The 19,637-nt window shown below is 41.5% G+C and overlaps 2 protein-coding genes across 4 annotated transcripts; both read right to left on the bottom strand.

The window, feature by feature from the left end:
• Window positions 1–32: 32 nt before the first annotated feature.
• Window positions 33–4,203, bottom strand: LOC127343137 (GDSL esterase/lipase At1g28600). Of its 3 annotated transcripts, XM_051369248.2 has the most exons (7): window positions 3,889–4,203; window positions 3,548–3,766; window positions 2,324–2,472; window positions 1,935–2,211; window positions 885–1,147; window positions 717–769; window positions 33–131 (listed from the first exon to the last, which is right to left on the bottom strand). In XM_051369248.2, the coding sequence occupies exons 1-7, from the start codon at window positions 4,175–4,177 to the stop codon at window positions 98–100; spliced, it is 1,284 nt and encodes a 427-aa protein (XP_051225208.1). In that variant the 5' UTR covers window positions 4,178–4,203; the 3' UTR covers window positions 33–97. The 3 variants fall into 3 exon arrangements, with proteins under 3 accessions (XP_051225208.1, XP_051225209.1, XP_071684406.1); XM_051369249.2 differs by lacking the exon at window positions 33–131 and having other exon boundaries at window positions 624–769; XM_071828305.1 differs by lacking the exon at window positions 33–131 and having other exon boundaries at window positions 624–1,147.
• Window positions 4,204–5,501: 1,298 nt separating this feature from the next.
• LOC127343139 (malate dehydrogenase 1, mitochondrial) lies at window positions 5,502–8,950 on the bottom strand. The gene is made up of 7 exons (XM_051369251.2): window positions 8,617–8,950; window positions 8,369–8,542; window positions 7,958–8,126; window positions 7,788–7,849; window positions 7,031–7,155; window positions 6,803–6,920; window positions 5,502–5,897 (listed from the first exon to the last, which is right to left on the bottom strand). Exons 1-7 carry the CDS (start codon window positions 8,848–8,850, stop codon window positions 5,757–5,759), a joined length of 1,023 nt encoding a protein of 340 aa, XP_051225211.1. The 5' UTR covers window positions 8,851–8,950; the 3' UTR covers window positions 5,502–5,756.
• Between the last annotated feature and the right edge of the window lie 10,687 nt (window positions 8,951–19,637).

Here is a 19,637-nt window from a genome sequence, read left to right as displayed (position 1 = left end):
TATGGGACGGAGGGAGTACTTCTTATGAGACGGAGGGAATATATAGGTTCTTCATTCCTTGTCCTTTTTGTGGAGAATACAAATGAATGTATTTTTTTTAACAACAAACTAGCAGAACAACTAAAGTATTTCTTTCTTGTAAGGAAAACACACAAACGATGGAAAAGATTAAATCTTTACATCACTCACATAGAGTATTCCAACACATACATATGTGAAATGTTTAACAAATAGTTGAAGTTTGCAAACGCCTCTTCAAGTATTTGCTAACACCTGGCACTGGAAGAATGCGATGTGAGCTCAGCAACAAGTGCTAAATTTTTGTTGACCGTAGCAAGTGCTAAATTATGTAACAACGTAATGAAAGCTGATTCCAAGGAAAGCAACAATAGAACAAAAAGAACCCTGAAAATCTACACTTTCTTCTCTGTTCGAAAGACAAAGACATGTTAATCTGCATTAATCGGTGGAGTAGATGTTACATTTACAATTAAGGGTAAAAATTAGAAGCATCAATATTTCGGCTGCACCAGCCAAGGAGCCAATATGAGCTAGTGATGTAATTATTACCTAATAAACAACAGGACAAAGAACCCTGAGAAGTTAAAACCTAATTGCAAACATTTACGGTAAAGAGAATTTATTGAAAATGAGGGAGAATCAACAAAACAACAATGTATGAAACCTGTGTCTATACAGAGTGAAGGAAAAACAAAAGCCAGCCAATCACTTGGGCAGCAATCTTCATGTGTAGAACAGTACTGCAGTTCTGTAATTAGGCAAAAATGTCACTATCTGTACATCTCTAACCAGGTATATTTCTATAATTCATTTGTAGTAACAAAAAAAAATTGTAATTTACAGAGTTACAAGTCATAGAGGACCTTGTATTCAATAGACGAGCCAAGTTCAATAAGTTGTGGGCACGAACTGATGGTGGTAGCAATTGAAGGCTGTGTGTATGTTCCTCTTAGCAGGCCAATGGCGATGCCCTTATATGCAGCTTCTGAGGGATGGAAGCCATCCCATGATCCATACTTTTGTGGTTCATCACACACCTTGTATTCTCCATATCCACATCTTGCAATCATGGACACACCATAGGGTCCTCCTCCACCACAGCATGCTTCTAAAGGATGCTCGATCCCTGAGTTATATATGTATTCAGGTTAAACAGAATATCAACTACGAAATTATGATCTTCTTGATTAATATGTGTTTTCCTTTTGCAGGAAGCTCTAAAGAATTCAGTTCATTTATCTAGTGAAACTACCTGCCTCACCGAATCTGAAGCTCAGTGAAGATGTTATATTCAGCACTTATCGTGTAAAAAATATAATGTATTTAGTCTAGAGAAGCTACAGAGACATCAAATAATAGTATAGACATCACTTTGATGTTACACTGGTGGCACTTCTCCTGATTATCTCTACTCAATGAATTAAATGTGTTACTAGTAGGATTATTTCACAAGAATTAAACATACATATGTTACGTGATAGTTTGTTATTTGTATTTCCACTAATCAGGATTTATCTTTTCTGGACCTATTGCCTATTGCTATCCTGCCTTTCTAGGCATTTCGCTTTTTACTGCATGAAAAGGCGTTACGAAGAAATGATAAATAGACCACCATCAACATAGTAAAAATTTCTTTTCAAGTGTCCATTACAATGCATCAAATTATGTAGGATATATGCTTGTAGGCTGTAATCTATTCCCATAATGTGGTTCCAATAGCTGGTTTGCTAGTTAAAGAAAGTAAGGAGAAAAAATATCCTAGCTTTTGTTGCATGATGTTATGAATATAAGTATTGGGTGGCAATATGGACTGGTTCACTAGCACATCTTCATTACAGAAAAGTATATTCTTGTATTGAACAAACTAATTTAAAGTTTCCAACTACAAAGTAAACAACAACATTTGAACTCACCAAATTGTTTGGGAGTATGGTAGACCTCCATGGCAGCTCCATAGTAATCGGCATAGATTATGGACACACCAGAATGAAGCTTGCGCAACTTTTCCAACTCATCAACGAGAAGTCTGTTGTGGTACTCTGAGAATTCGTTCATCCACCGTAGGCAACCAGTCTCTGGCTCATAATCTTCCTTCTTGTCACTCTTGAATATCATGAGGTAGTTTGGGACGCACCCAATTGGGAGGTTACCAGGAACTAGCAACGTTTTGGCTCCCAGACCAATCAATTCCTGTAAACTAACTCACCTGCATTACTAACTATGTACTCCTGTACTATTCCTTGAATTCAGACTCAAGATAGTAACAATGGTGACAGCATTGAAGCAGCAGCAAATGACTCACAGTGATTGTTGAAGAAATTTTGTTAACAACACTCGGGGTGAAGGTGCGAATCTTCTCAAAGGGCACCCTAGAGAGAAGAGGTATGTTGTAATCATTGCCCCCAATTTCTCCAACCAAGAAGAGAGATTGGTTTATCATGCCCATACAATCTGTTTAACAGACAGCTCTCTTAGTCAGTATATAACGATGTATCTTAGGAAAAATGTTAAGAAAGTACGAATCACATATTCGTTTCTGGTCACATCACAACACAGTTTAGAGGTCTAAAATATTTCTCCAAGCAAATCGCGACATTTGAATGTTCATTTCTGGTCCCATCGTAGCACAGAATTAGAAATAATATTTCCCCTAGCAGAGTATTTTAATTCTGGAATTGATGTATCCTATCTGTTCCAGGTATTTAACAATCATCTCACATAAATCTCTCCCCGCGGATCAAATATATTACAGTTCCCATTTTTACCGATTGAATTGCTTCCTTTTCGAAACAATAATGTGGCAGTGGTTTGTGGTGCAAAAATATACATGTAAGCTATAATTACGAAGCATTGTATTTTTAAGAGCAAAAGCGCCAAATGTGACAAAAAAATGATGATAATTTTGGAGATAGAAGTTGACTTAGCTGTTTCAAAATCAAAATATTTTTTCTCGCAAAATTTTCTTTTCAGTTTCAAGCAAAATTTGGATGGTAGTATTGCTCTAATGTCATGTCAAATAATCATAGGACACAAAATGTGCCTTCATGTTTTATTTTAAATGTCTAATCTCATTTTCAGAATTCATATGAGAGTTCCGATGCATTTTCTCTTCCTCTCTCAAATCTAGGCATCTAGGATTCTAGCAACATGCCAAAATCTAATTTCAAAGTTCCTAGATTTTGCACTTGACGCATGCAAACAAATCATTTAGCACAAGCTTTGGTTTCGCTTTTCTATGGGATTCAGCAAGGTATAATAGAAGATTCCAATCGCTAACTTTTTTTTCCCAATTCTTGTGTTCAACGAATCCAGTGTTCGAAAGAGGATAATATATTGCTTATACATAGAGTAGATCATATTCACACATTTCTATCTAAATAGATGCATCAAACTCATCCCCCAAGCAAAGCATCGTGTGTAATTCGAACGTGTTCTGTTGTTCAGATTCTACTCCAGTCCCCGGAGTAGTAGAAAAGGTGAAGTCAAACCGAGTTGCGGGAAGGGGAAGCAAGTAAATTGGCATTACCAGTCCGGTTCCCGGGGCAGAGCAGATCGAGCAGGTCGCGGAACCACTTCATCTCGATGCCGAGGTGCATGCGGTCGCCCATGGGCACCCCTCTCCCCCGGAAGAAGTCCGGGCCCAGCGCCATGGCGCCGCCGACCGCGAAGTTGGCCCCGGACGCGAAGTCCCCCGCGGCGCGCCCGCTCAGGTACGGCCGCACGAACGGCAGCCCCATGGTGTCCGCTGCGGCGCACGCACCCGAAGCGAGTTTCAGATTTCAAAATTAGTAGTACCGCTGCAAGGCTGGCCGGCAGCGCCGGGCGGCCGGTCGGTCGATGGAGGTGGAGTGGTCGTGCGCGCCTTACCGATGAAGTCGACGATGAGGCGGCCGTCGGAGAAGCGGCCGGTGGCGCGGCGGAAGAAGGTCTCCCCGTACGGCGGCCTGAGCGCGGGCTCGCGGGAGTCGTTGCCGTAGAGGAAGGGGAAGTTGCCCGTGTCCGCCAGCGAGTCCCCGAAGCTGAACACCCGCGGGACGCACGGCGCCGCCGCGGACGATCCCCGCGCCTGAACGACCGCGGCCGCCAGCACCACGAGCGCCGCCACCGCGGCCGGCGAGGGGAAGCCGCCTCCTCTCCCGGAGGCAGAGGAGGCCATGTCAGCTTCTGCTCAAGGAGGCGTGCACAAGGAGGCGTGCGCGAGGGTGCGAATTTTTTGCCCTTTTATGAACTTCGAGACTGCCGTCTCAAAACGAAGTGGTCAAGGTCTCAAGGAGCTTGAGACAGACATCGGCCCCCAAGTCAGAGGCCAGTAGTCGACTAGTCGTACACGCACTCCGTCATCATCCATTTTTCATAAAATATACTGTAAGAAATAAGATCATATAGTAGTTAAATACATTTTCTTTCCACTGCATATACAACAGATCGTGCTTGGGTGAATGAATGAGCCTATGAAATCAGTGAGGCGAACTCGGTTTCTACGGTTAGCGACGGGGAAGGAACCATCCAGCAGCATTCACTAATTTAAGATGTTCCCTAACTCTCATGTTAAGTGCAAATAAAGTAGGTGTGTCATTTTACGGTTGATGCTGCACTACGAACTCTCCCTGACGCTGAGCGGCGCATAATTGCGCTTTCGGAAAGTATAAACCTTACTACTCATCTGCCCCAAAAAGAGCCTCGAAAAGGCGTGTTTTAGCGTATTTCCAACATCAACAGGCTGAAAGTATAAATCTACCTGGCCATGGACGGTGCTGTACTTTGGTAACAGAAACTTGTTCTGAAGTAATCTGATATTTGTTGGCTAATTTTGAACAACAGACTGTCCATTTCATGCTATTTTGATAGTCCAAGACTACTTCCAACATTCGTTATGTCAGTTTCTAGATATTAAATGCTTTATAGACATTTCAAGAGGAAAGAACCTATCACAGTCGCAATTATTGGATTAGATTTTTTTTTGAGATAATTATTGGATTAGATAGGAACCAACTATTACAAAATCCCGAGATATATATATACACAACAAGAAAGTGAAATGCAGAATAGGCACTATGGCATCACCGAATAGAGTTAGTCTTTCCACAGACAAACATGGAGGGTAATCTTATTCCTGACAGATTAGTGGCAAGATGAAATGATCTGAGAACCAACGTGAGAGAATATATCTACTTCGCATAAAAGGGAAAAGGCTATTGAAACCCTGCTTTCCCTGCTTTCATAGTGGCGAATCAGATACCTTCAAATGAGTTCCAGCTGTCAAATTACCAGTACTAGAGCATCAAGTCATTGCCACTTTCAGAATAATGGTTACAGCAGAAGAGAAAATCTACAGAAGTAAAATCCGGGAAACAACTGATGGACACAACTAACGTCATCAGCACAAAGCAGTATATTTAGCTACAGTTGCCCTTGCAAAGAAGGATTCATGAAGTGCATCAGCAACAGTCAACTAAAGTCATCAGCACGGAGCAGTGTAGTTAACTTAAAGACAATGGATTCAACACCAAAGGACGGTTCACAAAGTGCATCAGCAATTGTTCGTTTAATGTACCAGTTCAAAACTTGACACGAACTAGTTCCCTCTTGTACAAGTAATGTTCTGTGGCATTACGCCGCCGGATTTTTATTGTGAAGCTCAAATCTTCCATGCCCACGTGATGGGCAGAAAAAGCACTGAACAAAAACAACAGACCCCTTAACTAGACCTGGTTTGCTATAATCTGCAAAATTAATTAACTCGCATTGGCGAACGCGATGCCCTTGTCAATTGAAGACTTGAGCTCACCCTTGAGACTTTCCAAACCTTCCTTCTCAAAGGCCGACAGCTCACCCAAACCAAGCACTTCCTCGACTCCATTCTTCCCGAGCCTCACCTGTTACATCAGTGGAACATGAAATTCCCTTCTATGACTAACGTGCAAGTTTTGTAAAGTTAACCAACAAAAGGACGAGAACATAAAATAAATCAAATTGCATTATGTTAAGCAATATGCGCTATACATACCAACGTGAAATAAGTTCACCTGAGCACAATACAGCGTAAAGCGTGCTCTAGCAGATTCAATGCACACTAAGTGGCAACAGCATACTACAGCAAATGCTTGCAGAGCCTTGCTTCAGACCGTTATCTCAATCAAACTAACGCATTGCAAAAATATTGACAGTTATCAAATCTTCTGCAATGGGGAAAATGGAGTATGGCCAACAACAAAGAAAAAACGTTTTTTCAACTGTACTTGGGAGTGAATTTAATGGCATATCTTATGATCAAACTAGATAAAACAAACATTTTCCAGCAACTCTCCCAGCTGCAAGACCACAATATATCGGAATCAATGCAAAAAAAAAATTACAAATGTATGTCAAATATAACCCTATGGTCGAACTAGTCAAAACATATACACTTCCAGAAATTCTCCCTGCTGTACGACCATGATATAACGAAATCAACGCAAGAAATTGCAAATGTATGTCAAAGATAGCGGTTATATAGTTAAACAACAATAAAGATGACATACAAAATACATCGCAAGCACTAAACGATCAGAACGAATATAAACAACCCAACCAGTCAAAAAGGGGAAACTCTACCCTACTTTCAGCATACATAACATCATAAAAATATTATAAAATCATATGTGTGACAAACAACCACACAGAATATAGAGAAAAATGTTGTTGCTACTGCATCACACTGGAACCATCTAGATTTTCTTCATGAAATCATAAAACAAATAACAACTGCAATAAGCAAAGTAATAGCAAAATAAACATGTACCTTGGAGGCAAAGAATGGCAGTTCTGTGATAGTTGATTGCACGTAGGAGCATTCAACAATGTCAGGAACTCCGTTCAGACCCTTCAAGCATGCATCACCAAAAACTGCGCCAGCATACCTACAGAAGATATACCAATTTATTAGCAAAACAAAAACATGGCAATAATTAGCTACAAAAGCAGCACATTATCATCAGGTTGCATGGTTTTTTTTTCATCTTTGACTTACGCCATGGATAAGGTTGCAGATCCCTTTCCAGCCTTTGCCTCAACAACTTCTGTCCCACCCTCCTGTGTCCTCTTGGTGAGAGCCTTGATGTCTTCACTAGACAATGCATTAGTTGAAGGAGTTGCCTGTTAAAAATGAGTTTAACTTCAGTCAAGTTATCGGAGTAAGGTTTGACAGCACAAATGCATTACTATTCAACTACGTCACAGTTATGAAGCAGAAAGAGAAACATAGATCATATTCACTTTCTTATTTATAGTTTGTTAAATATGCTGTTTTGTTGTTCACAAGAATATAGTCACTCATGAGCAAGAATAATAGTTTATGGTTTTGATTCATAATAGACCCGTGCACTTCACAATTCCTTACCTGTGCGGATACTCCCTCCGTCCCAAAATAAGGCACACTTTTTGTAGTCTTTAATGCACAGCTTTTACCAGAAATATATACTAAATTATATCGTTGCATTCATCATGCAAATTTATATATTGTGGACATACTGTAAGTACAAATCATAGCGTAAGTTGTTGACCAGAAAAACTTAAGGGCGCCTTATATTCTGGGACGGACGGAGTAAAAGATAATTTTATTACACTGCATGTTTTGATTATAAAAGCCAGAACATACTGCAGTCAATAATAAGAATCTAATAAAGGTCCAATCTATATTTGGCATGTATGCCATAGAAATGTGGAACACTGTTGAAGATGGTGTGAAGCTACTTTATTGCGCGACAGGGATGTTCAAAGCTCACTACCTGTGAGAACAGTGGCAGAATGGTGATACCAGCATGACCACCAACAACAGGGACGTTCACACCTGCCAAAAAAGCACTCCGATTGAAGGACTAAGTGGAGAATAATAACACAAGCATACTCTTTCCTTTATTCGCTAACAATCGAGTAGATCATTTATTGTGCCACTTACCAGTAACAGGTACGTTAGCCTTCCCAGCATAGAAAGTCCTGGCACGAACAACATCAAGAGTGGTCACACCAAACAATTTCTTCTCATCATAGGAACCAGCCTTCTTGAAAACTTCAGCAGCAATTGGAACAGTTGAGTTCACGGGGTTGCTGATCATGTTGATAAGAGCCTAAAATACAGAAGCAAATCAAATGAAGCAGCAAAAAGGGACTTATTGAATGTATAACATACTGATTTCCTAACACCGTGTCTGCTCCACAATTTCTACTATCAAATCATCACAACGGAGTGCTACGCCTTCAACAGGCACTAGATAGATCTGTGGCAAGACGACGCACCCACAGAAGCCAGAACAATCAACAACGCGGGCCACAGATCCAGATTTAAAGAGTTATAAGAAGGGAATCGTACGTTGGGGCAGTACTTGGCGATGGCGGTGCAGAGGTTCTTAACGATGCCGGCGTTGATGTTGAAGAGATCGTCCCTGGTCATGCCGGGCTTCCTCGGAACGCCGGCGGGGATGATGACGAGGTCGGCCCCCTCCAACGCCTCCGCGAGCTGGTCGTCCCCCATGAAGCCCTTCACCTGAGAGAAACCGATCCATGCGTTGTTAGATCGAACCGAACTGAGAGGACGGGTGGCGCGGGCGGGTGGGTTACCAGGGCCGGGGAGTTGATGTGGGAGACGTCGGCGGCGACGCCGGGGGTGGCGGCGATGTCGTAGAGGGAGAGGGAGGAGACGAGCGGGTTCAGCTTCATGAGGAGCGCCAGCGGCTGCCCGATCCCGCCGGCCGCGCCGAGGATGGCCACCTTCCGCTCCGGCTGGCCGGACGCGGAGGAGTAGCTGCGGCGGCGGAGGAGCTGCGCGGCGGATCTCATCGCCGACGGCCTCATCGTTGATGGATTCGGCGGTGTGTGGGATCTGGATCGGTGGAGGCGAAAGGGAGAGATGCGGACGGGGGAGCGGTGGTGTTGTGTGGGCGGAGTCGGCAAAGTGGTGGATGGGATCTAACAATAAAGTCGTTTGGGAAGGGTTTTGGACTTCGGGGGTTTCGAGATAACCATTTCCGATTGGCGATAAGCAACCTCGAACCAACAAAGATAACCATTTCCGAGCCAACTTTCCGAGATTTTTCTTTCCGTTTATTTAAGGTTTTTTATTAACTTTTACGGTGTAGACTAGATACAAACTAAACTAAATGAACCTACGTACTAGAAATAGAGTACATATATAAACTAAAGAAAAAAAAAGTGCTTCAACGTCTTAAAAAAAGTGGCATTGGTGGTTAAAGCCTTGTACGAAATGGATGGGGTAGTAAAATCTCAATTATAACCTCATGTGTAATTATGAAAATCTCGATTAAGGGACTTGCATGCACCTAGCTAACACACTAACTGAACTACACCGATTCACTCGGGTGACACTTGACATGCAGGCCTTCTCCTTCCTTCACGCACAGGTCGTTTCACACACCGCTGCATCTCACCTCACACAAACACCGCTGCATCTCACCTCACACACCGCATCGCACGGCTAGCAGGCATCTCACTTTCTACGATCTGGACGAAGCTTCACCCGCTTACAATTTCTATGGCCTAAACTACATGCAAACGAAATAGAAATGCAGATAGAATCAAGATTAAAGCTAACAATCTCCTCCTAATCTTGATTCTCCGTTCATCACTCTACCGATCACTCGCAACCACTTTCCACAACGACCATGGGTGGATGATGTCGTTGTTAGCCATGTTGTACCTCATGGCTAGTACAAATCACAACCCAATCTGTCCGACAGTTTAGAGTCAATGAGAATTAAGCTAATTCTCGATTATCTGAGATTTAGCAAAACTAAAAATTACAACACATAGTGGAAGGAATGGTCTTCGAAAATAAAATATAAAGTATACCATGTATCCAAATCTAGTTAAAATGGCCATCTCATAACCATTGCAACATGATAACCATTTTGTTGCGAGGGAATTTCCACATTTACATCTTATTTGCAATTGTAACTGCTAGAACGTATAAACACTGTTTCAAATATAGAAAAGTAAACCAAAAATAGAATAAGGTTCAAACAAGTTTGAAGAAATACTCTCTCTGCTTTGAAATAATTGATATTCTAGGTTTATCATAAGTCAACTTTCACAAGTTTGATTGGTTATAAAAAATATATCGATACACTCCCTTTGTTCCTTGATATAAGTTATATAGTTCTTGGCATGGAAAATAGAGAACGCACATGGAGGGAATCATGCACCAGGTTTGGGCGGGATTATCCCTAGACAGCTAACGTGAGAAAATAAAAAACTTTGCATAAGATAAGAAAACGGAAAGTAATCCCTAAACAAACTGTCCACACGAGTCGTGGAATGCAATACACCCTATATTCTGTAGTTTTCTCAAAAAACTATATGACTTATATCTACAAATGGAGGGAGTATATAACTCTAAAATTTTGTAACACGAGAACATATTATATGATGAATCTAATAAAACTAAATTTGTGTTGTAGTTGTTAATAAATTTCCAAAAAGTTTTGTAAAACTTAAAATAATTTGACATAGGACAAACCTATAGAATGTGAATTATTTCGAAACTAGTTAACCATTTGTTAGAGAAAAGATACAAGTGAAAGACTAAGGATGCCGCCTAGAGGAGGTGAATAGGTGTTTGAAACTTTTTTTGTTGGGGCTTGATCAAGTGCGGAATAAAACTAACGTTTAACTTGTCAATAATAAACCCTACAAACTAGGGTTCATCTATGTGCATCAACAACCTATGCTAAGCAAGATAAGCAACGAGGTGGTAGCAAGAAATAGAACTTCAAGCAGGAAGGTTATCACAAAGTAACGTGCATAAGTAAAGTAGATCGGCTTGAGAAATAACCGAGGCAAGTGGAGATGATGAGGTATCCCGAAGTTCACACCCTTGTGTAGTGGCGGATCCATGATTGCAGTAAGCCTTGGGCCAAAAACTAAGCTTAAAAATATTTTCTAAAAAAACTCGTATAAAATTGTAATATTCCCTCAAATCCAAATTAATTGTCACAGATTCAATCAAAATGTTGCATAAATTCGTGTAGGTTCATTAAACATGTGACAAGTAATTTGAATCAAAGGTCTAGCACAATTATTTTTGGTATAATTGCAAAGATGGAATACATTTTCAAATCTATCTAGCGTATAATAAATTACCTAACTAAAATATTGGATTTGCAGCCAAGCAAGGAGCAATCGGCAATTCAAGAGTGCGGTTCAGCACGTCAGGTAGTCAGCAATAACAAAGAGAGGAATGTTGGAGCAGAGGAGTCAGAGTTGCATGCTCTCCGTAAATGGGCGTCGTCGTCCATCAGTCGCGCGACGGAGGACTAGAGGAGGACGGACGGGGGCAAGCAGGGCGGGGGGCGCCGCGTGGAGGATAGGCGGTCGCGAACAAGAGGGTAAGACAAGTTCGGGAAGGGTGGTTTCGTCGGGGGACCGGTGTAGCCTGCTGTCTGCTGGCGTGGGTGATCCATCTAGCTCAGCGGACAAGCGAACGAGGGAACTGGACGCGAGCGAGAAGAGGCCAAAGAGTTTAATTCGTCGCGGTCAAGCGAGGCAGGAGCGAGGGAAAGCCACAACGACTTGGGCCAAACCTAGGGCTGCACCCGAGGCCAACGTTTTTTGTAGATGGTAGGCCATGAAAATGTATGCGCCCCGGGCCATGGCCCTGGTTGCCCTAGGCCTGGATCCGCACCTGCTCTTGCGGGTGCTCCTCTTTGTTGGAGCGGTGTGGAGGCACAAGGCACTCCAAATGCCATAATAACGTGATTGATTTGTTGCATAGAAAAAAAAATCATACGATTGCAACCACAAATGCACCAAGGTCATATCTAGGAGATGCAAGTAACGGATAAACCGTGGTTGAGATTAACTCACCCTTGAAGCCTGATACGTCTCCAACGTATCTATAATTTATGATGTTCCATGCTTGTTTTATGATAATACCTACATGTTTTGTTCACACTTTATGATGATTTTATGCGTTTTCCGGAACTAACCTATTGACGAGATGCCGAAGTGCCAGTTCCTGTTTTCTGCTGTTTTTTGTTTCAGAAATCCTAGTAAGGAAATATTCTCGGAATTGGACGAAATCAACGTCCAGCATCTTATAATTCCACGAAGCTTCCAGAACACCCGAGAGGGACCAGAGGAGGGCCACAGGGAGCCCACACATGTGGCTGGCGCGGCCCAGGAGGGGGCGCGCCGCCCTGTTGTGTGGCGCCTCCGTAACCCTTCCGACTCCACCTCTTCACCTATAAGAAGCCCCATGACCTAAATCTTCGATACGAATAAGCCACGGTACGAGAAACCTTCCAGAGCCGCCGCCATCGCGAAGCCAAGATCTGGGGGACAGAAGTCTCTGTTCTGGCACGCCGCCGGGACGGGGAAGTGCCCCCGGAAGGCATCTCCATCGACACCACCGCCATCTTCATCACCGCTGCTGTCTCCCATGAGGAGGGAGTAGTTCTCCATCGAGGCTAAGGGCTGTACCGGTAGCTATGTGATTAATCTCTCTCCTATGCACTTCAATACAATGATCTCATGAGCTGCCTTACATGATTGAGATTCATATGAGTTTTGTATCACTATTCATCTATGTGCTACTCTAGTGATGTTATTAAAGTAGTCTATTCCTCCTCCATGATGTAATGTTGACAGTGTGTGCATCATGAAGTACTTGGTATATGCTATGATTGTGATCTCTTGTAGATTATAAAGTTAACTATTACTATGATGGTATTGATGTGATCTATTCCTCCTTTCATAGTGTGATGGTAACAATGTGCATGCTATGTTAGTACTTGGTATAGTTGTGTTGATCTATCATGCACTCTAAAGTTATTTAAATATGAATATCGAATGTTGTGGAGCTTGTTAACTCCGGCATTGAGGTGCTCTTGTAGCCCTACACAATTAGTGATGTTCATCATCCAACAAGAGAGTGTAGAGTATAGCATTTATCTATTCAGTTATGTGATCAATGTTGAGAGTGTCCACTAGTGAAAGTATGATCCCTAGGCCTTGTTTCTAAATACTGCAATCATCGCTTGTTTACTGTTTTACTGCATCTTTACTTCCTGCAATATTACTACTGCACGCCAGCAAGCTACTTTCTGGCGCCGTAGACAGTCGAGTATTTTCTGGCGCCGTTACTACTGCTCATATACATTCATACCACCTGTATTTCACTATCTCTTCGCCGAACTAGTGCACCTATACATCTGACAAGTGTATTGGGTGTGTTGGGGACACAAGAGACTTCTTGCATTGTGATCGCAGGGTTGCTTGAGAGGGATATCTTTGACCTCTTCCTCCCTGAGTTCGATAAACCTTGGGTGATCCACTTAAGGGAAAACTTGCCGTTCTACAAACCTCTGCTCTTGGAGGCCCAACACTGTCTACAGGAAAAGAAGCGTGAGTAGACATCAAGCTATTTTCTGGCGCCGTTGCCGGGGAGGAAAGGTAAAAGGTACTCACACTCCGGATCTCGGCTATTAAGCTATTTTCTGGCGCCGTTGTAAGTGCTCGAAGCTATTTCCTTTAGATCCTGCAATTGCATCTTTTTGTTTCTTGTTTTTATTTCACTAGTTAGGCATAATGAAAAGCAACTATGAGCTTTTTAATCTATTTCCTTAGTTAAGACATGGATTGTTTGCTGCGAAAATTAAAAAACCTATGGAATCTTATTTGCATGCTAGTAGCAATGATATTAGTATGAACGCTTTGAACACCATTGTTGCTAATGATATGGAAAATTCTAAGCTTGGGGAAGCTGGTTTTGATGAGCATGATATTTTTAGTCCCCCAAGCATTGAGGAGAAAATTTTCTTTGATGATACTTTGCCTCCTATTTATGATGATTATAATGATAGTGGTCTTTTGGTGCCACCTACTATGGAGAGTACATTTTATTATGATTATACTATGCCTCCTACACTTGATGAGAATAATAATGATAGCTACTTTGTTGAATTTTCTCACACTACAACTAATAAAATTGATTATGCTTATGTGGAGAGTAATAATTTTATGCATATAGCTCATGATAAGAATGTTTCATTTGATAGTTATATTGTTGAGTTTGTTCATGATGCTACTGAAAATCTTTATGAGAGAGGAAAATATGGTTGTAGAAATTTTCATGTTACTAAAACACCTCTCTTTTTGCTGAAAATCTTGAAGTTGAGGTTGTCTAGTTTTCCTATGCTTGTTGCATTATGCTTAAATGACTTGTTTATTTACAAGATTCCTTTTCATAGGAAGTGGGTTAGACTTAAATGTGTTTTGAATTTGCCTTTTGATGCTCTCTTTTGCTTCAACTCTTATTTCTTGGGAGTGCATCATTGAAATTACTGAGCCCATCTTAATGGCTATAAAGAAAGCACTTCTTGTGAGATAACCCATGTTTTTGTTTTACTACAGTAATTTTGTTTTATATTTGTGTCTTGGAAGTTATTACTACTGTAGCAAACTCTCCTTATCTTTATTTTATTGCATTGCTGTGCCAAGTAAAGTCTTTGATAGTAGGGTTGATACTAGATTTGGATTACTGCGCAGAAACAGATTTCTGTCTGTCACAAATTTGGGCAGGGTTCTCTGTAGGTAACTCGGAAAAATCTCCCAATTTACGTGCATGATCCTCAGATATGTACGCAACTTTCATTCAATTTGAGCATTTTCATCTGAGCAAGTCCAGTGCCTCAAAAAAATTCGTCTTTACGGACTGTTCTGTTTTGACAGATTCTGCCTTTTATTTCGCATTGCTTCTTTTGCTATGTTGGATGGATTTCTTTGTTCCATTGACTTCCAGTAGCTTTGAGCAATGTCCAGAAGTGTTAAGAATGAGTGTGTCACCTCTGAACATGTGAATTTTTGATTATGCACTAACCCTCTAATGAGTTTGTTTTGAGTTTGGTGTGGAGGAAGTTTTCAAGGGTCAAGAGAGGAGGATGATATATGATTAAGAAGAGTGAAAAGTCTAAGCTTGGGGATGCCCCCGTGGTTCATCCCTGCATATTTCAAGAAGGCTCAAGCATCTAAGCTTGGGGATGCCCAAGGCATCCCCTTCTTCATCAACAATTTATCAGGTTTCTTCTCTTGAAACTATATTTTTATTCGGTCACATCTTATGCGCTTTACTTGGAGCGTCTGTTTGTTTTTATTTTTGTTTTGATTGAATAAATTCATGCTTGTGTGGGAGAGAGACACGCTCCGCTGGTTCATATGAACACATGTGTTCTTAGCCTTTAATGTTCATGGCGAAGGTTGAAACTGCTTCGTTAATTGTTATATGGTTGGAAACAGAAAATGCTACATGTGGTAAATGGTATGATGTCTTGAATAATTTGATACTTGGCAATTTTTGTGCTCATATGGATCATGTTTAAGCTCTTGCATCATATACCTTGCACCTATTAGTGAAGAAATATATAGAGCTTGCTAAAATTTGGTTTGCATGATTGGTCTCTCTAAGGTCTAGATATTTTCTGGTAAAGGTGTTTGAACAACATGGAAGACAATGTAGAGTCTTATAATGCTTGCAATATGTTCTTATGTAAGTTTTGCTGTACTAGTTCATACTTGTGTTTGCTTCAAACAACCTTGCTAGCCTAAGCCTTGTATTGAGAGGGATTACTTCTCATGCATCCAAATCCTTGAGCCAAAAACTATGCCATTCGTGTCCACCATACCTACCTACTACATGGTATTTCTCCGCCATTCCAAAGTAAATTGCTTGAGTGCTATCTTTAAACACTTCAAAATTTATTACCTCTTATTTGTGTCAATGTTTTATAGCTCATGAGGAAGTATGTGGTGTTTATCTTTCAATCTTGTTGGGCAACTTTCACCAATGGACTAGTGGCTTCATCCGCTTATCCAATAATTTTGCAAAAAGAGCTGGCAATGGGGTTCCCAGCCCCAAACTAATTAACTTTCATGATTTTACAAAAAATAGACACTCCTCCATGGTATGTGATTGTTGGACGGCACCCGAGGATTCGGTTAGCCATGGCTTGAGAAAGCAAAGGTGGGGAGGAGTGTCATCTAAATAAAACCAAAATAAAAAAGGCACTCCTTCATGGTATGAGATTGTTGGCAGGCACCCGAGGATTCGGTTAGCCATGGTTTGTGAAACAAAGGTTGGAAGGAGTGTCACCCAAAAATAAAATAAAAGATTTTTCATGGGAGCCGCTCTTTGGAAGTCTGTCTGGCAAGGGGGTTAGAGTGCCCACTACCATTCGTTGACAACAACAAACACCTCCCAAAACTTTACTTTTATGCTCTCTTTGTGTTTTCAAAATAAAAGCTCTAGCACAAATATATCAATCCATGCTTCCCTCTTCGAAGGGCCATTCTTTTACTTTTATGTTGAGTCAGTTCACCTACTTCCTTCTATCTTAGGGGCAAACACTTGTGTTAACTATGCATTGATTCTTACATGTTTGCATATTGCACTTATTATATTACTTTATGTTGACAAATATCCATGAGACATGCATGTTGAAAGTTGAAAGCAACCGCTGAAACTTAATCTTCCTTTGTGTTGCCTCAATGCCTTTACTATGAATCTATTGCTTCATGAGTTAACTCTTATGCAAGACTTATTGATGCTTGTCTTGAAAGTACTATTCATGAAAAGTCTTTGCTATATGATTCAGTTGTTTAATCATTGTCTTTACCATTGTCTTGAATCACTGCATTCATCTCATATGCTTTACAATAGTATGATCAAGATTATGTTGGTAGCATGTCACTTTAGAAATTATCTTTTATCGTTTACCTACTCGGGACGAGTAGGAACTAAGCTTGGGGATGCTGATACGTCTCCAACGTATTTATAATTTCTGATGTTCCATGCTTGTTTTATGACAATACCTACATGTTTTGTTCACACTTTATGATGATTTTATGCGTTTTCCGGAACTAACCTATTAACGAGATGCCGAAGTGTCAGTTCCTGTTTTCTGCTGTTTTTGGTTTCAGAAATCCTAGTAAGGAAATATTCTCGAAATTGGACGAAATCAACGCCCAACATCTTATAATTCCACGAAGCTTCCAGAACACCCGAGAGGGACCAGAGGAGGGCCACAGGGGGCCCACACATGTGGCTGGCGCGGCCCAGGAGGGGGTGCGCCGCCCTGTTGTGTGACGCCTCCGTAACCCTTCCGACTCCGCCTCTTCGCCTATAAGAAGCCCCCTGACCTAAATCTTCGATACGAATAAGCCACGGTACGAGAAACCTTCCAGAGCCGCCGCCATCGCAAAGCCAAGAACTGGGGGACAGAAGTCTCTGTTCCGGCACGCCGCCGGGACGGGGAAGTGCCCCTGGAAGGCATCTTCATCGACACCACCGCCATCTTCATCACCGCTGCTGTCTCCCATGAGGAGGGAGTAGTTCTCCATCGAGGCTAAGGGCTGTACCGGTAGCTATGTGGTTAATCTCTCTCCTATGTACTTCAATACAATGATCTCATGAGCTGCCTTACATGATTGAGATTCATATGAGTTTTGTATCACTATTCATCTATGTGCTACTCTAGTGATGTTATTAAAGTAGTCTATTCCTCCTCCATGATGTAATGTTGACAGTGTGTGCATCATGAAGTACTTGGTATATGCTATGATTGTGATCTCTTGTAGATTATAAAGTTAACTATTACTATGATGGTATTGATGTGATCTATTCCTCCTTTCATAGTGTGATGGTAACAGTGTGCATGCTATGTTAGTACTTGGTATAGTTGTGTTGATCTATCATGCACTCTAAAGTTATTTAAATATGAATATCGAATGTTGTGGAGCTTGTTAACTCCGGCATTGAGGTGCTCTTGTAGCCCTACACAATTAGTGGTGTTCATCATCCAACAAGAGAGTGTAGAGTATAACATTTATCTATTCAGTTATGTGATCAATGTTGAGAGTGTCCACTAGTGAAAGTATGATCCCTAGGCCTTGTTTCCAAATACTGCAATCATCGCTTGTTTACTGTTTTACTGCATCTTTACTTCCTGCAATATTACTACTGCATGCCAGCAAGCTATTTTTTGGCGCCGTAGACAGTCGAGTATTTTCTGGCGCCGTTACTACTGCTCATATACATTCATACCACTTGTATTTCACTATCTCTTCGCCGAACTAGTGCACATATACATCTGACAAGTGTATTGGGTGTGTTGGGGACACAAGAGACTTCTTGCATTGTGATCGCAGGGTTGCTTGAGAGGGATATCTTTGACCTCTTCCTCCCTGAGTTCGATAAACCTTGGATGATCCACTTAAGGGAAAACTTGCTGCTGTTCTACAAACCTCTGCTCTTGGAGGCCCAACACTGTCTACAGGAAAAGAAGCGTGAGTAGACATCAAAGCCGCATAGCGTTACTGAGAACGGTTCTTGTGGTTGATTTAGTCGATCACTTGTCGATCTCAAAATCGTGAAGAAGACAATCGCTACAATGGGCAGCACTTCCAAACTTGGTCACACGTATGGCTTGACGATGACCTCCGATCCCTCGTTCCAGCGGGGCAGAAGAAGTATTGGATCCACCGGGATAATCCAAAAGCACTCTGACGTGGTGGTGTTGGTGGAGAAACAATTTCAACAGGGCTTCGCCTAAGCCATAGCTCGTATGGTGATCAACGGGAAGAGGAAGAAGGGACCAACCAAAGGGTCAAGGAATGAGCAACAATGGAAGAGAAACTCCACCCATCTTATATAGGAGGAGAGGGTAGCAACCAAGGGGGTGCGGCCATAAGAGGTGCCACCACCTCTTCCATCATTATGTGGTGGACACTCCACTCACACCCACTCAAATATATCATAATTGATTTAAAACTACACTCAAAATGAAGGGGTTTTCTCCAATAAATGAATAAAACATTTTTAAATCTTTTACTTAATATGTTAATTATTTTAATTAACAAGCATTACATTCAACCCCTTTAACTATTTCGATATCCCAAAAATAATTCTGGCAATTCTCGAAACAATCCCTATGTTGTCCAAACTTTTCTTCTGTGTTCCGTATCAACTCAAAAGCATCGACGGACCTACACCCTACGGTTCGTGAATAATATGGACATGATCGAGACACATCTTCGATCAATAATTATCAGCGGGATATGGAGATCCGTAATGACTCCCACTCATTCAAAGATGAAACTTGTGATCGCATGAACCATAAAGATAGTAACTGATTCCTTTTATCTCGCGATACTTTGCTTGTTTGGGATCTGAGCATTGATATCAACTTATACCTAGTCCGATCCCTTTACCGACAAGTACTCTTTACTAGTTCGTGATATGACATTCCCGTGACCTAGTCACGTGCTTGCAAGCGCTGACAATGTGATATCACCGAGAGGGCAGGATGGATAAATCTCAGTCTTGATCCATGAGCCTCAACTAATACTTTCATAGTACCCAAACCCACCTTTATAGTTACCCTATTACAGTGTGATGTTTGATTTCATCAAAGTACTGGTTCTATCTTTGTTGGTGCTGACTCTATTTCAGTGTTTCTGATCTACGCTCCGCCTCCTTTCCGATACACGGCGGGGGTCCTTTATATAGGGATTTTTAGGTCAAGATCATCATCTTGGCTCTTGATGGACGGTCGAGGACACTCGAGGAGGCG

Source organism: Lolium perenne, chromosome 3 (assembly GCF_019359855.2).
Source record: "Lolium perenne isolate Kyuss_39 chromosome 3, Kyuss_2.0, whole genome shotgun sequence".
Taxonomy (NCBI): Eukaryota; Viridiplantae; Streptophyta; class Magnoliopsida; order Poales; family Poaceae; genus Lolium; species Lolium perenne.
Note: the sequence above shows the minus strand (reverse complement) of the source record. Positions and strands in the feature narration are given on the sequence as shown.